Consider the following 15,853-nt stretch of genomic DNA (forward strand, 5'->3'; position numbering starts at 1 on the left):
ATAAGAAAAAATCATCACTCACACAAACCATTTCATAATATATATCGAAGCATTTTGTAATCAGTTTATGCATCATCTATTTTTTGGGGGGTTATATCTTGGCACAAATTTGGCCCGTCGCTGCTATATAAATAAACTCCCACATCTGCCTCTCCTCCACAGTTTCTTGATTAGCTTTATGAGGAACATGTTTGTCTGCGTCGTCTTGTGAGCAGTAAACGGGGGAACTTTTGGGCTGTTTATGTCATAACTTCCTGGTGTTCACGACCCCGCTGCGAGCTGTGTGCCATTAATTGTGCATAATCTGGAGGCTCAATCTGAACGCCATAAAGGTGCTCGCTTAAGTAGGCAAAATTCCTTGAACATGGACCACGCCCGGGGACTAGAACATAATATAGAAAGTGGCCTGCATGTGCTTAAGCTTCCATTAATAAATTTCTGTTTCGAGGTTAATTTCCAACAGCGGGCTTTTTGATTATTGTTTCCTTTTTGTGTGCCCTTGAGCTGTCTCCTTTGTTGTAAAAAAAATAATGAAAAATAAAACAATTAGCTCTATAGGCACTTCATGGTTTTAAAGTCATATTTTAATCAGTGTTTCTTTGATTCGTGTTATTTTAGAAAGTTGAATTACGAATGACAGTATCGCGAGTCTTCAATACAGAATTACTTACCTTTTAGAACGTAGGCAAAATGTGAAACTTCAGATTAATGTTATATAATTTATTTTGCTTTCATTCGTTTTTTTCTCGTTTTTCCTTTCGATCTTTCTTTCTTTCATTTCTCTCTCTCTCTCTCTCTCTCTCTCTCTCTCTCTCTCTCTCTCTCTCTCTCTCTCTCTCTCTCTCTCTCTCTCTCTCTCTCTCTCTCTCTCTCTCTCTCTCTCTCTCTCTCGTTCGGTAGCCTCAACAGCAACACTCGTTATCATTGGCTCGCGACAAAACTCTCCTCCAATCAGCGGCGGACAATCAGACATCTTTGGCGACCTTAATTAGATTCCGCGCTCGTGATTGGTGGACGAGAGTAGCGCGCTGGACAGTCACTCTTCACGCTCGGCCACAGCTCTAGATCGTCTTTTGTTTACGTTTTCTTTATTTTTTGGTTTTATATTTTTGGTTATACGCGATGTTTGGAGAATACTTTGAATTTCTTTTAATGTCCATAACTCGTCTTAATGTTGATTTTTTTTTTTCCTTCGGTTGAGTTTTTTTGTTTTCTTTTTTCCTTGGTTGTATATCTCTAATCCATGTTTTTGATGGATGTATTCTTTTTTATTCGAAGGTTGTTTTATATTTGTATTTTGTTTTATGATATATCGATATGAGAAAAGCGTTTTGTCATATTTTTTTCCTTCGGTTGTATGACACTTTTCCTTGATTTTTTGTTCCTTGGTTGTATATTTATAATCCACTTTTTCCAGGGTGTATTTTTTTTTTTTTATTCGAAGGTTGTTTTATATTTGTATTTTGTTTTATGATATATCGATGTGAGAAAACCTTTTTGTCATTTGTTTTTCAGTGCATAATCCGGCAATGTCTGAATATTTCACAAACATTTTATCAATACTGTTTCATACCTTAATGGACGAAAGGAACAAAGATAAAATGTGTGTGTGTGTGTGTGTGTGTGTGTGTGTGTGTGTGTGTGTGTGTGTGTGTGTTAGGCGTTTCTCCCTCTTTTTTAACTCTTAACTTTTTTTCTTGCATTCCTCCACTTATAATCTTCTTTTCCTTTTGTTTTTTCCTCACTTACGGGGGCGTGGTGTAGGTGGTGTGTGTGTGTGTGTGTGTGTGTGTGTGTGTGTGTGTGTGTGTGTGTGTGTGTGTTTAGTATTTCCTCCTCCGCTCCCTGCTGACTTTTCATTTTATATTTTCTTCCATTTCCCCACTTTTAATATTTTACTTCTTTTTCTTCCTTACGTCGGTTGGCGTGGGTAGTGATATGTCTGTGGGTTTAATATTTCCTCCTCCTCTCCATTCTTCTGATTTCTCCTTATACTTTTTCTTTCCATTCCTCCACTCTTAATAATCTTTTTCTTGTCATATTCCTCCTCACGCCTTTCTGTATCCTTCTCTCTTTTTAACTTTTTTGTGCATTCTTTCTTCAGTTCCTTCTTTTTTCAGCTTCTTATTTTTCGCAATGTCTCTTCTTTCCTAACTTAGTAAAAGCCTGACACATGTAGTTATCTCTCTTTTTCTCTCTTTCCCATTCTGTCTATATCTGTCTGTATCTATATCTATCTCAGTCTCCCTATCTGTCTCCTATCTATCCTACCAATCTCTGTCTTTTTCTCTCTTTTCCATTATGTCTATATCTATCTGTATCTATATCTCTTTTCCATTATGTCTATATCTATCTGTATCTATATCTATCTCAATCCCTATCTATCTATCTATAAAGTATATCCCTATCTATCATATTCTCCTCTCTAAATCAATCACACATAACACTCTCACCCGAACACTTCATTCTCCCAACCGGAACAGCTTAAAGGGTAAACTCGACAAAAATGAGTTCTCGCCTAATGGGAAGGTAACTTCGGGAGACGCGAGTTAAGGCGGGCTAACTTCTGTCTGATCTGGCCGGCAACTCTCTGGGCGGTGGTAAGTGCGGACAGTCGAGCAGCGACAGCACACCTCGGGCACGGCTTTGGAGTGGCCGTGAAGTGGCGCCACATTGTGCTACGCCAGACGCTGTGAGAAACGGGAGTGAAATAGACTGTAGGCGAGAAGGGATGGAGTATTACTGTGTGTGTGAGGTAGTAGAAGGGGGGAGAGGAGAGAGGAGAGGATTGAGGGGAGAGAGAGGATTGAGGGGATTGAGGGGGATTGAGAGAGAGAGAGAGGGAGGAGAGGAGGAGAGAGAGGAGAGAGGGAAGAGATTGAAGGAGAGACACGAGATAGGAAGGAGAGAAAGACACAGGGAGGAAGAAAGGATGGAAGAGGCGGAGCGAGAAGAAATAAAGAGCAGGGGTAAGGAAAGAAGGAGTTAGGGGAGGAGAGAAGAGGGAGAGGAGAAAAGAACAAGACTTGAACGGGAGGAAAAGATGAGGAGAGGAGGAAAGATTGAGGGAGTAGGAATGGGGAGGAGAAAAGAGTATGAGAGAGAGAGAGAGAGAGAGGGCAAGGAAGAAGCAGAGAAGGGCAGCGAGGAAGGAGGGATAGTTTTATTGTTGTTGTTGTTGTTGTTGTTGGTGGTGGTGGTGGTGATGGTGGTGGTGGTCTTAATTAAGGAAGAAAGAGAAGATCAAACTGAGAGCTGGGAGATAGAACACACCGTACGTACTCACTTTTAAAGCTATCTCACATTTTCTCTCTCTCTCTCTCTCTCTCTCTCTCTCTCTCTCTCTCTCTCTCTCTCTCTCTCTCTCTCTCATACACACACATTCCTGCATATATTACATTTCACACTCATGCAGAGACAGACAGACACAAAGACGCAGACAGAGAGAAAGAGTGAGAGACAGAAGCACATGCAGACAGGCAGAAAGAAACACACACACACACACACACACACACACACACACACACACACACACACACAGACAGAACGGTCGCGATTGAAATGCTGAAAGCTATCACGAGAAAGTTTGGCAAAGTCCGGAGAGAGAGAGAGAGAGAGAGAGAGAGACCTAAAATTCGTGTCTCTTTGTTCCTTTCTTTTCCCACTTATATCTCCTACTTCCTTAACTTCGTGGAAACTCACTAGAATGACAAACTCTTCAGCGAATGGAGCAACGAATTGTACCTCTTTGAAGCTTGTGGTGGTGGTGGTGGTGGTGGTGGTAGTTATATATTCTTTTGGAGTGTTTTGGTAGGCCTAATAACCCGCAATGCTGTGATGGTACCCCTGAGATCATGTATGTGTGTGTGTGTGTGTGTGTGTGTGTGTGTGTGTGTTCTCCATTAACGTTATTCAGTTTTCTCATGTTTCATATTTTTTTGTCATTTGAAACTGTTTTTGTGTGTGTATTTATTGTTTTACCACAGAATATTTTGCTTAACTTTTCCTTCTCTTTACTGTACTTATCTTATCATCCCTTTCCTGTGTTTTCCTTTCTTATTTTTACTTTCTCGTTTCGTTTTACTGAGTGGGTTGCATAACTATCTCAACTTGTATCTCCTTCTCTCCTCTCATCTCCTTTTCTCTCGTTCCCCTTTTCTTTACCCAGCATCATTCTTCTATTTCCTTCTCCTCCTCTTACTCATTTCCTATCCTGCTCTGGTCTTCATTATTTCTTTACTTGTTTCTTCTCTGTCTACTTTACCATCTTAATCACTATATCCCCATTTCCTCTCCTGCTCTATTCTCCATTAATATTATCTTCATTTTACTTTCATTCTTGTTTCTTCTCTATCTAATTTACCATCTTAATCACTATATCCTCATTTCCTCTCTGCTTTACTCTCCATTAATATTATCGTCATTTTTCTTTCCTTGTTTCTTCTCTATCTGCTTAACCATCTTGGTCGCTATATCCTCCCCTTCACTTCTATTTAATTCATGATATCTTTTTTTTATAACATTGTGGCTTTTTTCATCTCATATTCTTCGTTTTTCTTTTTCTTGTATCCTTTCTTCTTGTTTTCTTTCTCAGTGGTGTTTTGTTTATTCTCGTTTATCTCTTCTCTTATTTCCTCTCCTCTCCGCTTTCCTCTTATGTTCTCTTTATTCTTTTCTTCTCATATCTTCCCTTTTCTGCTTTCCCTTCTTCTTTACCTTCATGTGTTCTCTCCTCCTTCTCCACCACCACCATCAACAACAACAACAACAATACAACTATCCCTCCTTCCTCACTGTCCTATTCTGCCGCTTCCTTGCCCTTCCTCTCCTCTCCTCTCTCCGTCTCCTCACTTCCATTCTCTCTTCCTGCATATATATTGAACTCTTTCCTACGTCGTTACTGTCTTTTTTTGTATTCCTGCATTCTCTCTCTCTCTCTCTCTCTCTCTCTCTCTCTCTCTCTCTCTCTCTCTCTCTCTCTCTCTCTCTCTGTTTTTTTTTTTTTTTTTCTCTCTCTCTCTCTCTCTCTCTCTCTCTCTCTCTCTCTCTCTCTCTCTCTCTCTCTCTCTCTCTCTCTCTCTCTCTCTCTCTCTCTCCGTTTTTTTTTTTTTCCTTCCTTGTGTGTATCTACGTTTCTTTATTTTCTCTCCCCATTCTCCTCCTCTTCCTCCTCTTCCTCGCTTCTCGTGTCTCCTCGTTACTATATCCGTATTTCATTTCACCTTTCCCGACTTACTTAATTTTAGACAGGGTTTTGTTTTAATGTCTTCCTTTTCTTTGTTCGAATTTTGGGATTTTTTATTTCTTATATTCTTTGGTCCTGTGTCTGTTTCTCGGCTCACACTTCCTGAATGTGACTTTCTTTTATCTCTCCTTTCCTGACTGATTTGCCCTGCTTTCTCTTCGTTCCTCTTTTCCTTCTTTTTTTTTCTACTTCCTTTCTTGGTTTCTCTAATTCATTTTCTTACTCCTCTTCTAGTTACCATTTTCATCTCCTGTTTTGGTTTTCTTGTTTTCCTTAATTCTCTTATTTTCTTCACTTTTCTACTCCTTTTCGTCTTTTTCCTTTCTTTCTTCAACTCCATCCTTCGCTATGCTTCCATTTATTTTTTTCTTTCCATCTTGTAGTCTTCTTCTTGTACCAGGAGAATCAAGCAGGTGGGAGGCAGGTGGAGAGGCAGGTGGGGAGGCAGGTAGGAAGGTAGCAGGGAAGACATTTGGAAGCAGGTTGGGAGGCTGGAGGGGAGACAGGTTGGGGACAGGTAGGGGACAGGTGGGAGTGAGTGCGTGATTCTTATTTGCAATGCTAATGATGTGGCTCAACAGGTAACTTTTCATTGCGACTTGATAATGATGTGACGTGTGTGTGTGTGTGTGTGTGTGTGTGTGTGTGTGAATGTGAGTGTGTGTGTGGGTGTGGGTGGGTGTGTATCTACCTTTCTCTCAGTTTATATCTATATTTCTATCTCTCTACCTATCTATATGTCCGTCTGAATAATCATTATATTGCTCGTCAAATAATTAGGGTTCCTTAACAGTACTTTTGGCTTCATGAACCTCCATTAACGAGAGGCAGTGAGCGTGGAGGAGGAGGAGGAGGAATGAACGTTAAGGAGGAGGAAGAATGAACATGGAGGTAGTGGGTTCAAAGGAGGAAAGGAAGAATGACGGAGGGAAGGAAGAGAGACTGACAGAATGATGGAGAAGGAGAAAGGGGAAACACGAAAGGACGAATGATTGTGTGAGGGAGCAAGGGATGATGGAGAAGGAAGCAGAGGAACATAGAAGGGAAGAAAGAGTGAAGGATGAGAGAAATGAAAAGTTTGCATAGAAGGAATTGTAAGGAGGGTCATAGGAATGCTGGTAAATGAAGGAGAAGGGAAGAAAGGAAGGAGATGGGAGAAAATGAAGGAGAGGAAAGGAAGGAAAAGAAAGAAGGAATGAAAGAGGACAGAAAAGGAAGGAGGAGAAAAATAGAGGAAGGATTCTCTCTCTCTCTCTCTCTCTCTCTCTCTCTCTCTCTCTCTCTCTCGCTCGCTCGCTCGCTTTAATTGCTCCCTTCTCGGTCATACACCCAGAATTCATCTCCATCCAACCTCCCTTCTCTCACCTAGTCTCCTCCTCCTCCTCCTCCTCCTCCTCCTCCTCCTCCTCCTCCACCTCATCCTCTTCTCCCTCCTTCTGCTCCACTTAATACCACTCCTCCCTTATGCCTCCTCTCATGCTCCACTGTTCCTCCATCCACTTCCTGTCTCCTCCTCATTTCTCTTCCCTCTCTGACCCCTCCTCCTCCTCCTCCTCCTCCTCTCCTCTCCTCACAATCCTCGTCTTCCCATTCTCCTCCTGTGCTTATACCTTTGTTCTCCCTCCATCCTTATCTCTCCCTCTTCCTCTCTCCTCTCCCTCCTCTCCTTGCTTTCTTGTCCTCCCTTAGTTCTATTTACGTTCCTTCTTGTATCTTCTTTTTTTTTACGTTCTTCTTCTCTCAGTCTATTAATCCAGTTTTGGTTGTGTTGCTTACCAGGGTTACTCTTGTATAACCTCTCTCTCTCGTGAAACTTATTCCTGAAACCTATCTTCGTTTTATTCACTGGTACCTTCTTCTTCTTCGTCATCTTTTTCCTCCCCTCTTCCGCAGTCGTTACATCTACACCCTTCCCCCTTCCCTTCTCGGCTTCTCATTTCTTACAGTCTCCCCTCCCTTCTTGTTTACACACCTTCTTCTTCTTCTCCCTTCTTTTTCTCGTTCTCAGTTTCCTCTTCCTCTTCCGCCTCCTTTTCCTCCACTTCCTCGTGTCCCGTTTCTTCCAGCACCTCCTCTTCTTCCTCTTCCACTCTTTCTCCTCTTCCTCCACCACCGCCTTTTCCTCCTCTTCACCCTGCATACCCATCTCCTCCCTCCTCTTCTTCCTCTTCCACTCTTTCTCCTCTTCCTCCACCACCGCCTTTTCCCCCTCTTACGCCTGCATACCCATCCCGTCCTCTTCTCCCTTTCCACTCTTCATTACCCTAATAACACCCCCCCTTCCTTCGTCTCCTACAGGCCCCGAGGTGCAGTCTTCGTCCACCTGCAGCGTTCTGAGTGACATGTTCTCCCTGGGCATGTGCATCTGTGCCATCTACAACTCGGGACGGTCACTCATCGAAGCCAGCCACTCCAGCTCCGTGTACCAGAAGCAACTTGAGGTGGTGAGTATATAGACCCTTGTTCTCGTCGGCTTTGTCTCCACTCTCTCTTTCCTCTGTTAGTTCATTCATAGCCTCCAACTAAGACAAGCAGGCGATGGCGGTGTTGGAACCAAAGGACGGCATGAATAAGCATCTCTTGGTGTCTGGGTGTGTGTGGTTTGAAGCGTCTCTCCATGGTTTAAGATAGATAAATGATGTGTGTGTTTAGCTGAATGTGCGTATATAAGAGAACTGAATAAGCTTTCCATCTTTAATCACACACATAAAAGTCTTACCAAAAAAAGATTAAAAAAATACTCGAGGGATATTTGTCGTTTCTCATCTCCGCTTAATAAGTAATCCATCCTTTTCTCTCACATTACCTAAGTCCTTTCCTCCCTCTTAAGATAGTCAGCTCACGGCTTGTTGGAGTTGAGGAGAGCCATGAACAAACATCTCTCAGCCTCTTGCAGACTCCTTACGTTCTTATGTTCTTAAGTTCATCCACAGAGTTAAATGCCCTTTTCTCTCTCTCCCTTGAACTCTCCCTTCCAGTGTTCTTTCAATCCTCCCTGTCAATTTCCCTTCTTCCTCCTCTTTTTCCATCTCTCTTCTTCCCTCTCCCTTTATCTCCCTTCCTCCATTTCTCTCTTCAACTCTCCCTTCCAGTTTTGTATGTAACTCTGCGTGTTCATCCCACTCTTGTTTCCTTAATCCCTGTAACGCTGTCTTTGATCCCTTTTCCTTGGTGTTCAATTCTACTTATCAGTGTTAGTGCATTCATGGCCTGTAAAGTCTCAGAGAACCTCCCAAGATGGTGTCGGAATAAAATGAATATATACAAATCCTTCTCCTTCTTCCTACATGCACTTCACGTCGGCCTCGATCCCTTCGTCTTGGTATTCAATTCTTCTTATCTGTGGTATTGCATTCAGGGCCGCCAGACTCCCAAAGAAGCTGCTCAAGTTGGTGTAAAAGAACTAGATAAAGATCCTTCTCTTGTTCCTTCTCGCATCCACTCTCCGTTGGTTTTGATCCCTTCTCCTTGGTGTTCAATTCTTCTTACCAGTGTTAGTGCCTTTTAAGTCTCAGAAAAGCCCCCCAAGATGGTGTTAGAGTAAATGAACTAAATGTATAAACACCCTTTTCCTCCTGCATACATCCATTTCACGTCGGCTTTGATCTCTTCTTCATCTTCAGTTTGTCTTATTCATGTTGCTTCACTCGCAGCCTCCCACTAAGAGAAGCGCTGCCGGAATATGTACAAGCTCTTCATGAATAAATATATCTTTCTTTACTCACCCTCTTCCCTTGCTTGACGACGCATAGCAGTGGAATATTTTGTCCTTTAATATTTAATTTTACGAATCGGTCCCCGCTTCTCTTTCTTCCCTCGTGCCTCACCCTTGCTCCTGATATTGCTTCATCGGATAAGCTCCCTCTGTCCTCCCTCATCTCCTCTGCATGTCTCCCGTGCTTATCAGATTACCGGAATTCCTCATGAGTCGAGTAGCTGCGTTTTCATCTTCCCACCGAGTGATGTGATCTTTAAATTTACTGTTTTATAATTTTCACATTAGAGGAAATAGTCAAGAGTAACCAATAACGTAAAGAAAGCCGCAAAAGTACGGCTCCCACAGAGGATAATTGATTGATCCTCTTGCGATATTTTTTTTTTCATATTTTAACTTTTTTTCATTATATTCCTAATTTCTTACGCGCTTTTGAGACGAATTATTCTAAGAGCCTGTACCTGCCTTTTCATACATCTTAAGAGTCAAGTGATCTGAAATCTGTTCATCTCTTATTTCCTTTCAACCATAGATACTATATTTCACATGAATTTACCTTACTTGTCTTCCAAACTTATTTAAATGTATGGGACGTGAGTCGTGCGAGCGTTTTGGCAACACTGTTTGACTACGTGACCAGTGCGTGAGGAGGAACGAGCGAGAGGTGTGGGATTCGTGACGTCACTGCCGGGAGGCGGAGACGCTGTGTGGGCCTCACGGAGCAGCGCCACAGCACTAGGGCAAAACCTTGGGGTGATAACTGTAACACGCCGCTCAAGTTCATCGACAAATATTTATGCTAATTAGATCAAATGTACGAAAATGAAGCAGTTTTGGGCACTTGAAGGAATTTATTACCCAATCATCAGTGCTCACTTGCTGGCTTCAGACGAACGCTCGTTGAGACATACAAGGCCACAAGGATGCAAGAAAACTACAAGATAAAAGGCATCTTACATTTGGAAGCCATAAATCTTTCTAACCATTAAAGCCATTTGCAGTACCTCTAAGTATCTGTTTATTGGTTCGAAGTTTCATGAATCGGTGTTCGAACCAAGCGGTCACCTCCACCCGGCCAGTGGCGGCAGCGTTGGCCGAGGGAGCAGACTGCGGCGTGCTCGGTCCCGGCGTGTCGATGTTACGGGAAGGTTTTTGTCCCCCCGCCTGTGTTTGTGTGTGTTGTGCGTTGCGGGGAACATAACTAACAAGACTTACCGGCCCGCGCACCGCTTTCAGGAGGTCTGCGTCCGCTCTGCCCTCGGGTGTGTAAGGTATGTTGATACGGAAACCACAAAGGGACCCAGCACATGACCACAGATGTTGCGCCGACTAAACGAAACTTTTTCCACAAAGGACTGTTTAGGGGTGGGTATCATAAGTTGACGTCCTGCCAGTCCTAACACATGGTTCACAAAATTGGCACTCATGAAATATTTAGAAAGTAAAGAATCGCATAGTCTTTGAACGCCAACTCCGGCTGTACAGGCATGTGGTATACCACCTAGAAGTCCACCTTGCTCTATGGGTTGTATCTGTAAGAGACAATCTAGCGTGGAGTGCCGTCGGTGATCTAAGATGGGAAGGTGGTCTGCATGGAAACTTGCTTGTAGGGGTTACCGGTAATAGCGTTGTAAGGCCTGGCAACACTCTCCCGGCTGATCCTCCCTTGGATTGATTGAGAAGAAGGGGGAAGGTGGGGAAGGGGGGTAATGTCCTGTTACTAAGCAATGGTCGCGACAGACATGAAGCGAAGAATACTAGTGCATTCTTCTCCCTAATCTAATCACTCTCGTTTACCTCCACAGCGCGCACGACAGACATGAAGCAAAGAGGACTAGCGCATTGTCCTCCCTAATCTAATCACTCTCGTTTACCTTCACTGCGCGGAGTAGAGAAGGGAAGGGAGGAGAAAAGGAGGAGCAAGGACAGTTTTCTCGTGCCACCATGAAAGCACCTGTCGCGGCGGGCGTGGGACGAGGTCGACAGCGTATTCTTCAGCGTAACGGCGGCAATAACTCAACAAAGATCGCCTCGCTTAGCCCGCGGGGGACCATAAACTATAGCGATTCATTAGAGTGGCAAAGAAATGAGGCGAGCCATAATGAGGGTTGATAAATAGCGTGTTATGATACATGGCTACTTTGGGGGTACACTGATGAACACACACACACACACACACACACACACACACACACACACACACACACACTTTATGCCTCATTCCAGCCAATATATTGTAGTTAGCGGGGGATAATACAAAAAAAATACATATTAATGATCGACTTTAACGAGCTAATTAATTAACACAAACGGATGCATTTCGTGTTGTTTAGGCGGATAAATAATCTCCCTCAAGTCACTCTAGTTGTAATACGCCTAATGACCCTTGATTTTACTCTAATTAACGCCCTTGGGTCACCTGTGTTCCAAGGGCCGATTTTCGCACACGTATTCTAAGAGGTAATGAAGGGCGTGAGAACAAGGCTTAAATTGGTACTTCTTCCTTCCTTCCTTCCTTCCTTTGTGTAGTGGGCGGAGTGGAAAAACTTGGGCGGCTTTTCCGATACTCTACGCCCCTGTCCACCCAGCAGTGAATGGGTACCAGGTATTAATCGGGGGTTGTTTCCCGTCTCCTGAGGTCTGATCCCTTCTCCTATAATTCCTTCCCCTTCTGTCTCTCTCCGGCATATGACCACAGATGTTGCGCCGACTAAACGAAGCTTTCCAACTTTCCTTTGTGTAGTGGAGGACCCGACGCGTTCCCCTTGTTGCATATTTATAGAGCCATTATGTCATTTCCGAGCGAGAGCGGAAAAAATAGGCGAGCTGCAAAGAGGCGAGGATGAATTATAGATGAGGGTCACAACACTGCGAAAAAAAGAAAAAGAGAAATGCGAAACAAAATGCGGATTATTGTATTGAATATGTTGTCATCTTTTATTCATCCTGTATGTGTGTGTTTTTGTGTGTTTGTTTTTATTTATTTGTGTTTGTTTGTCTGTTTTTTGTACCTGTGTGTGTGTGTGTGTGTGTGTGTGTGTGTGTGTGTGGTGTGTTGTTTTGCGTGTGTTTTGTGTTCTCTTTCTCTTTCCGTCAGTATGTTTGTATCTGTGTTTGTCTGCGCCTGTCTGTTCTTTTACAAACGTGTCTGTAAGTCTGTCTTTCTATTTGTGTTTCTGTATCAGTCTCTATCTGCACTTCTATCTGTCTATCCTTCTCTATATATCTATTTATCTATCCTTATTTTCTCTCTCTAATCCCTTTTTCTCTCTGCCTCTATAGGTTTGTGTCTGTGAGTCTGTCTTTCTGTTTGTGTTTCTGTGTCAGTCTATCTGCACTTCTATCTGTCTATCATTATCTATATTTATCTATCCTTATTTTCTCTCTCTAATCCCCTTTTCTCTCTGCCTCTATAGTTTTGTGTCTGTGAGTCTGTATGTCTACTTTTATATGCGTGTCTGTGAGTTTGCCTTTCTCTATGTGTTTCTTTATCAGTATATCTGCACTTCTATCTCTATATCTATCCTTATCTGTATCTATTTATCTATCCTTATTTTCTCGCTCTAATCCCCTTTCTCTCTGGTTCTATAGGTTTGTCTGTGAGTCTGTCTACTTCTATATGCGTGTCTGTGAGTCTGAATGTGTCTGTTTCTGTATCGCTATCTGTATATCTTTATTTTCTCTCTCTTTATATTCATCTCATCATACCTATTTATCTTTTTATTTATTTCGTATCTCTTTCTCGTTACCGTGCATACTTTTGGCCTGCCTCTCCTCTGTTAGTTAGTGTCGCAACCTTCCTCTGCGCGTGGATATAAATTAAGGGAACACGCACGGCATCTCATAAACTACCAGGGACACCGGATACACCTCTCGCCCCCGTGTGTGTGTGTGTGTGAAAAGTTGGAAAGTTTCGTTTAGTCGGCGCAACATCTGTGGTCATATGCTGGAGAGAGACATAAGGGGAAGGAATTATAGGAGAAGGGAACAGACTCCAGGAGACGGCACACAACCCCCGATTAATACCTGGTACCCATTCTCTGCTGGGTGGACAGGGGCGTAGGGTATCGGAAAAGCCGCCCAGATGTTTCCACTCCGCCCGGGAATCGTGTGTGTGTGTGTGTGTTGCAATTTAAAACTCAGAGAACTGCGCATGAATATGAAGTATTTTTATTTACGTAGTTTTGTTGTGAATATTGACTTGATTTCATTATTGCACTGCGTTGTTTGTCTGTTGACTTATTTTGACTCATTTGTATATTAATTATGTAGCTATTATAATTCTGATTTGGAATTTCAGACTTATTTTACAGTATATGTATTTGACATTGAATTTAAAACAAATAAAACAAGTATTTTCAAACTTTTATGCATTATGATTTCAAACTTATATAACGTGTTCTTTCTGGTGTATTTCACATATTACTTCAGATTTTGTCAACTCGATACTCCAAATTTAGTCAACGCAGCACCTGGTTAATGCTTTCGAGGACGCCGGAATTAGGAGCTAGACACGAGGCAGCTCAGGTCAGACAATCGTAAAGAGGATAATATCAATTCACTTCAGCCCAGCGCCTTTAATCAGCGTCATTACAGCAGAGAATATGAAGCGATTATTTCTGGTTCGTGAGTTAGCTTCGTCCGCCCGGCCGGCTCAGCGTCATAATAGAGAGAAAATAGTAGCAGTGAATTTAGCGTTTCGAATTTTTCACACTTTCTCTTTCCGTCGCCGCGCCATCTCGTTCTCTGGATAATTCGGGGACTCGCAATTTCGCCGTGCATTTAAGGGAAGTCGGCGCTAACGAGCTGATTAAAGGTTAACGCTCGTCCCGCTGTCCTCCCCTGTCCTCCTGTCCTCTCCTGTCCTCCCCTGTCCTCCCCTGTCTTCCCCTGTCGTTCCCTGTCCTCCCCTGTCCTCCCCTGTCCTCCTCTGTTCTCCCCTGTCCTCCCCTGTCCTCCCCTATCTTATCCTGTCCTCTCCTGTCCTCCCCTGTCCTCCCCTGCCTTCCCCTGTCCTCCCCTATCTTCTCCTGTCCTCTCCTGTCCTCCCCTGTCCTCTCCTGTCCTCCCCTGTCCTCCTCCCGGCTCTCTTCATTTGAGTCGTATGTCATTTTACTCGTTATTCTGTGTCCAAATCTTCATCCTTTATCCTACTCTATGTTTACCCCACTCTTATCCTTTAACTATCCTTTATCCTATTTATCTCGTATCCTAGTCTTTATCCTTTGTCCTGTATTACCAAGCTAGAGTTATTTTTAGCCAGTTCATATACATGGTTGGTATTCTGCATTGGTTTTATTTTATCTTTTTTTGTCCTATTTACTTTCAGGGTTTTTGGGTTTGTTAGCAAAAGTTCTGTTGTACGATTTTACGGACCTCTTTTTCTATCTCTTGGTCTTTTTCTGCTTCTATGATATGTTTGCCAGGTTGTAAGCACTCATGTAATTATGTTTGTCAATTAATGCGCACTTATGTGTTTTAAACCCATCCACTGCGATTGGCACGGATTTTGCCTTCTCTGGTAGCTTGGTCACATACACTCCCAGGTCTTTCTCTCCCTCTCTTGTGGATAGTGGAGTGTTTCCCATGTGGTATTGGTGTGCTGGATTTCCCCTCCCATTGTGCAGGACTTTACATTTTTCTTCATTGCATTGTAGCAGCCACTTTTTGTTCCATTCCTGTAGCTTGGTGATGTCTTCTTGTAGGAAATCCGCAGTCAAGGGGTTAAAAATATCCTTTCGTTCATTTTACACTCTAAGGCTGTAAATATTTGCCAGTTTGAACGCACCGAATCAAATCTAACTATATTTACTTTATAAAAAATGGCTGAAACAAAAGAAAACAAAAAAAAATCAAACTATAGTCAAGGATCTTATTTTGACAGTATTTCCCATATTTTGTCACTTCTATAGTCATAACAGATATCCTTTTCTTCTTAACATGAGTACTAGTTGGAAATGTACATGTGAAGCGGGAAACATAACTCTGATTAGACGTAACCTAACCCTACGGTCCGGCAAACACCTGGAATATTATTAACCCCAAGGCGATGGAGTAAATATGTTTGGTATTCAGGGTATAGCTGCTGCTCTGGGCCTAACTACACTTACTATGACTATGGCCAAGATGGGTATTAAGTCAGTCAGCTGTTTTGTTAAGTGTGTTATTTTAATCAGTCAGCTACTTCATTGACCTCAAAAAGTACACTACACTTCAGAAGCAAACAAAAACATCTGGTATAACACAAAAGCAAACTAGATACTGCAAACTTCTTCTCATGTGGACGATTATTGCGCGCACTCCTGAAGTTTAAATCGCTTCATCCTCACAGCCTGACTTTCTCCGCCGGCGCAATGATCGTGTTTTATTTTCCCTTCCTCCGCGTCCCCAACTGCTCCGGCATACCTTCGGCTGTTTCAAATTGCCGTCATTTGGGTGGAAAACTTGGCGATGCAGTCCAGATCCTTCTAAATAACCCGCCCAGTCTTTCGGCCAGAGTTTGCTCCTTAATTTTTATCTTTGAGAGAGAGAGAGAGAGAGATGATTATGACTCTCTCTCTCTCTCTCTCTCTCTCTCCCCCCTTCCCCCTAGTCACACACTCCGCCATCAGCCAAGATTCATCACCCGCCCGCTGCACGCAAGAACTCTTTCCTGTGGACTTCCTCGTAGGCAAAACTCCCGTCAGTCCAATATTTACTTGACACTAACTTATCCACACCACACAGGCGGCGCTCATCCTCCTCTTCCCTACCCCCTCACCAGCCCCGTCCGCTTCCCGCCCTCTCGCCCTCCTTCCCTTCTTGACTTTGCCACCGCCGCCGCCTCCAGCCAGCCCTCTCGTCGCTTCTGCCGCCTCTGCCTCCTCCTCTTCCTCCTCCGCCAATATTGAGGG

At 43.1% G+C, this 15,853-nt stretch overlaps 1 protein-coding gene across 1 annotated transcript in view; it reads left to right on the forward strand.

The window, feature by feature from the left end:
• Positions 1 to 15,853, forward strand: part of LOC126986543 (SCY1-like protein 2) — a 306,279-nt gene that overhangs the window by 132,413 nt on the left and 158,013 nt on the right. The window contains exon 6 of the mRNA XM_050842810.1: positions 7,544 to 7,689. Within this exon, the coding sequence (XP_050698767.1) occupies positions 7,544 to 7,689 (146 nt within the window). The remainder of the gene's footprint in view (positions 1 to 7,543; positions 7,690 to 15,853) is intronic.

Source organism: Eriocheir sinensis, chromosome 62 (genome assembly GCF_024679095.1).
Source record: "Eriocheir sinensis breed Jianghai 21 chromosome 62, ASM2467909v1, whole genome shotgun sequence".
Lineage (NCBI taxonomy): Eukaryota > Metazoa > Arthropoda > Malacostraca > Decapoda > Varunidae > Eriocheir > Eriocheir sinensis.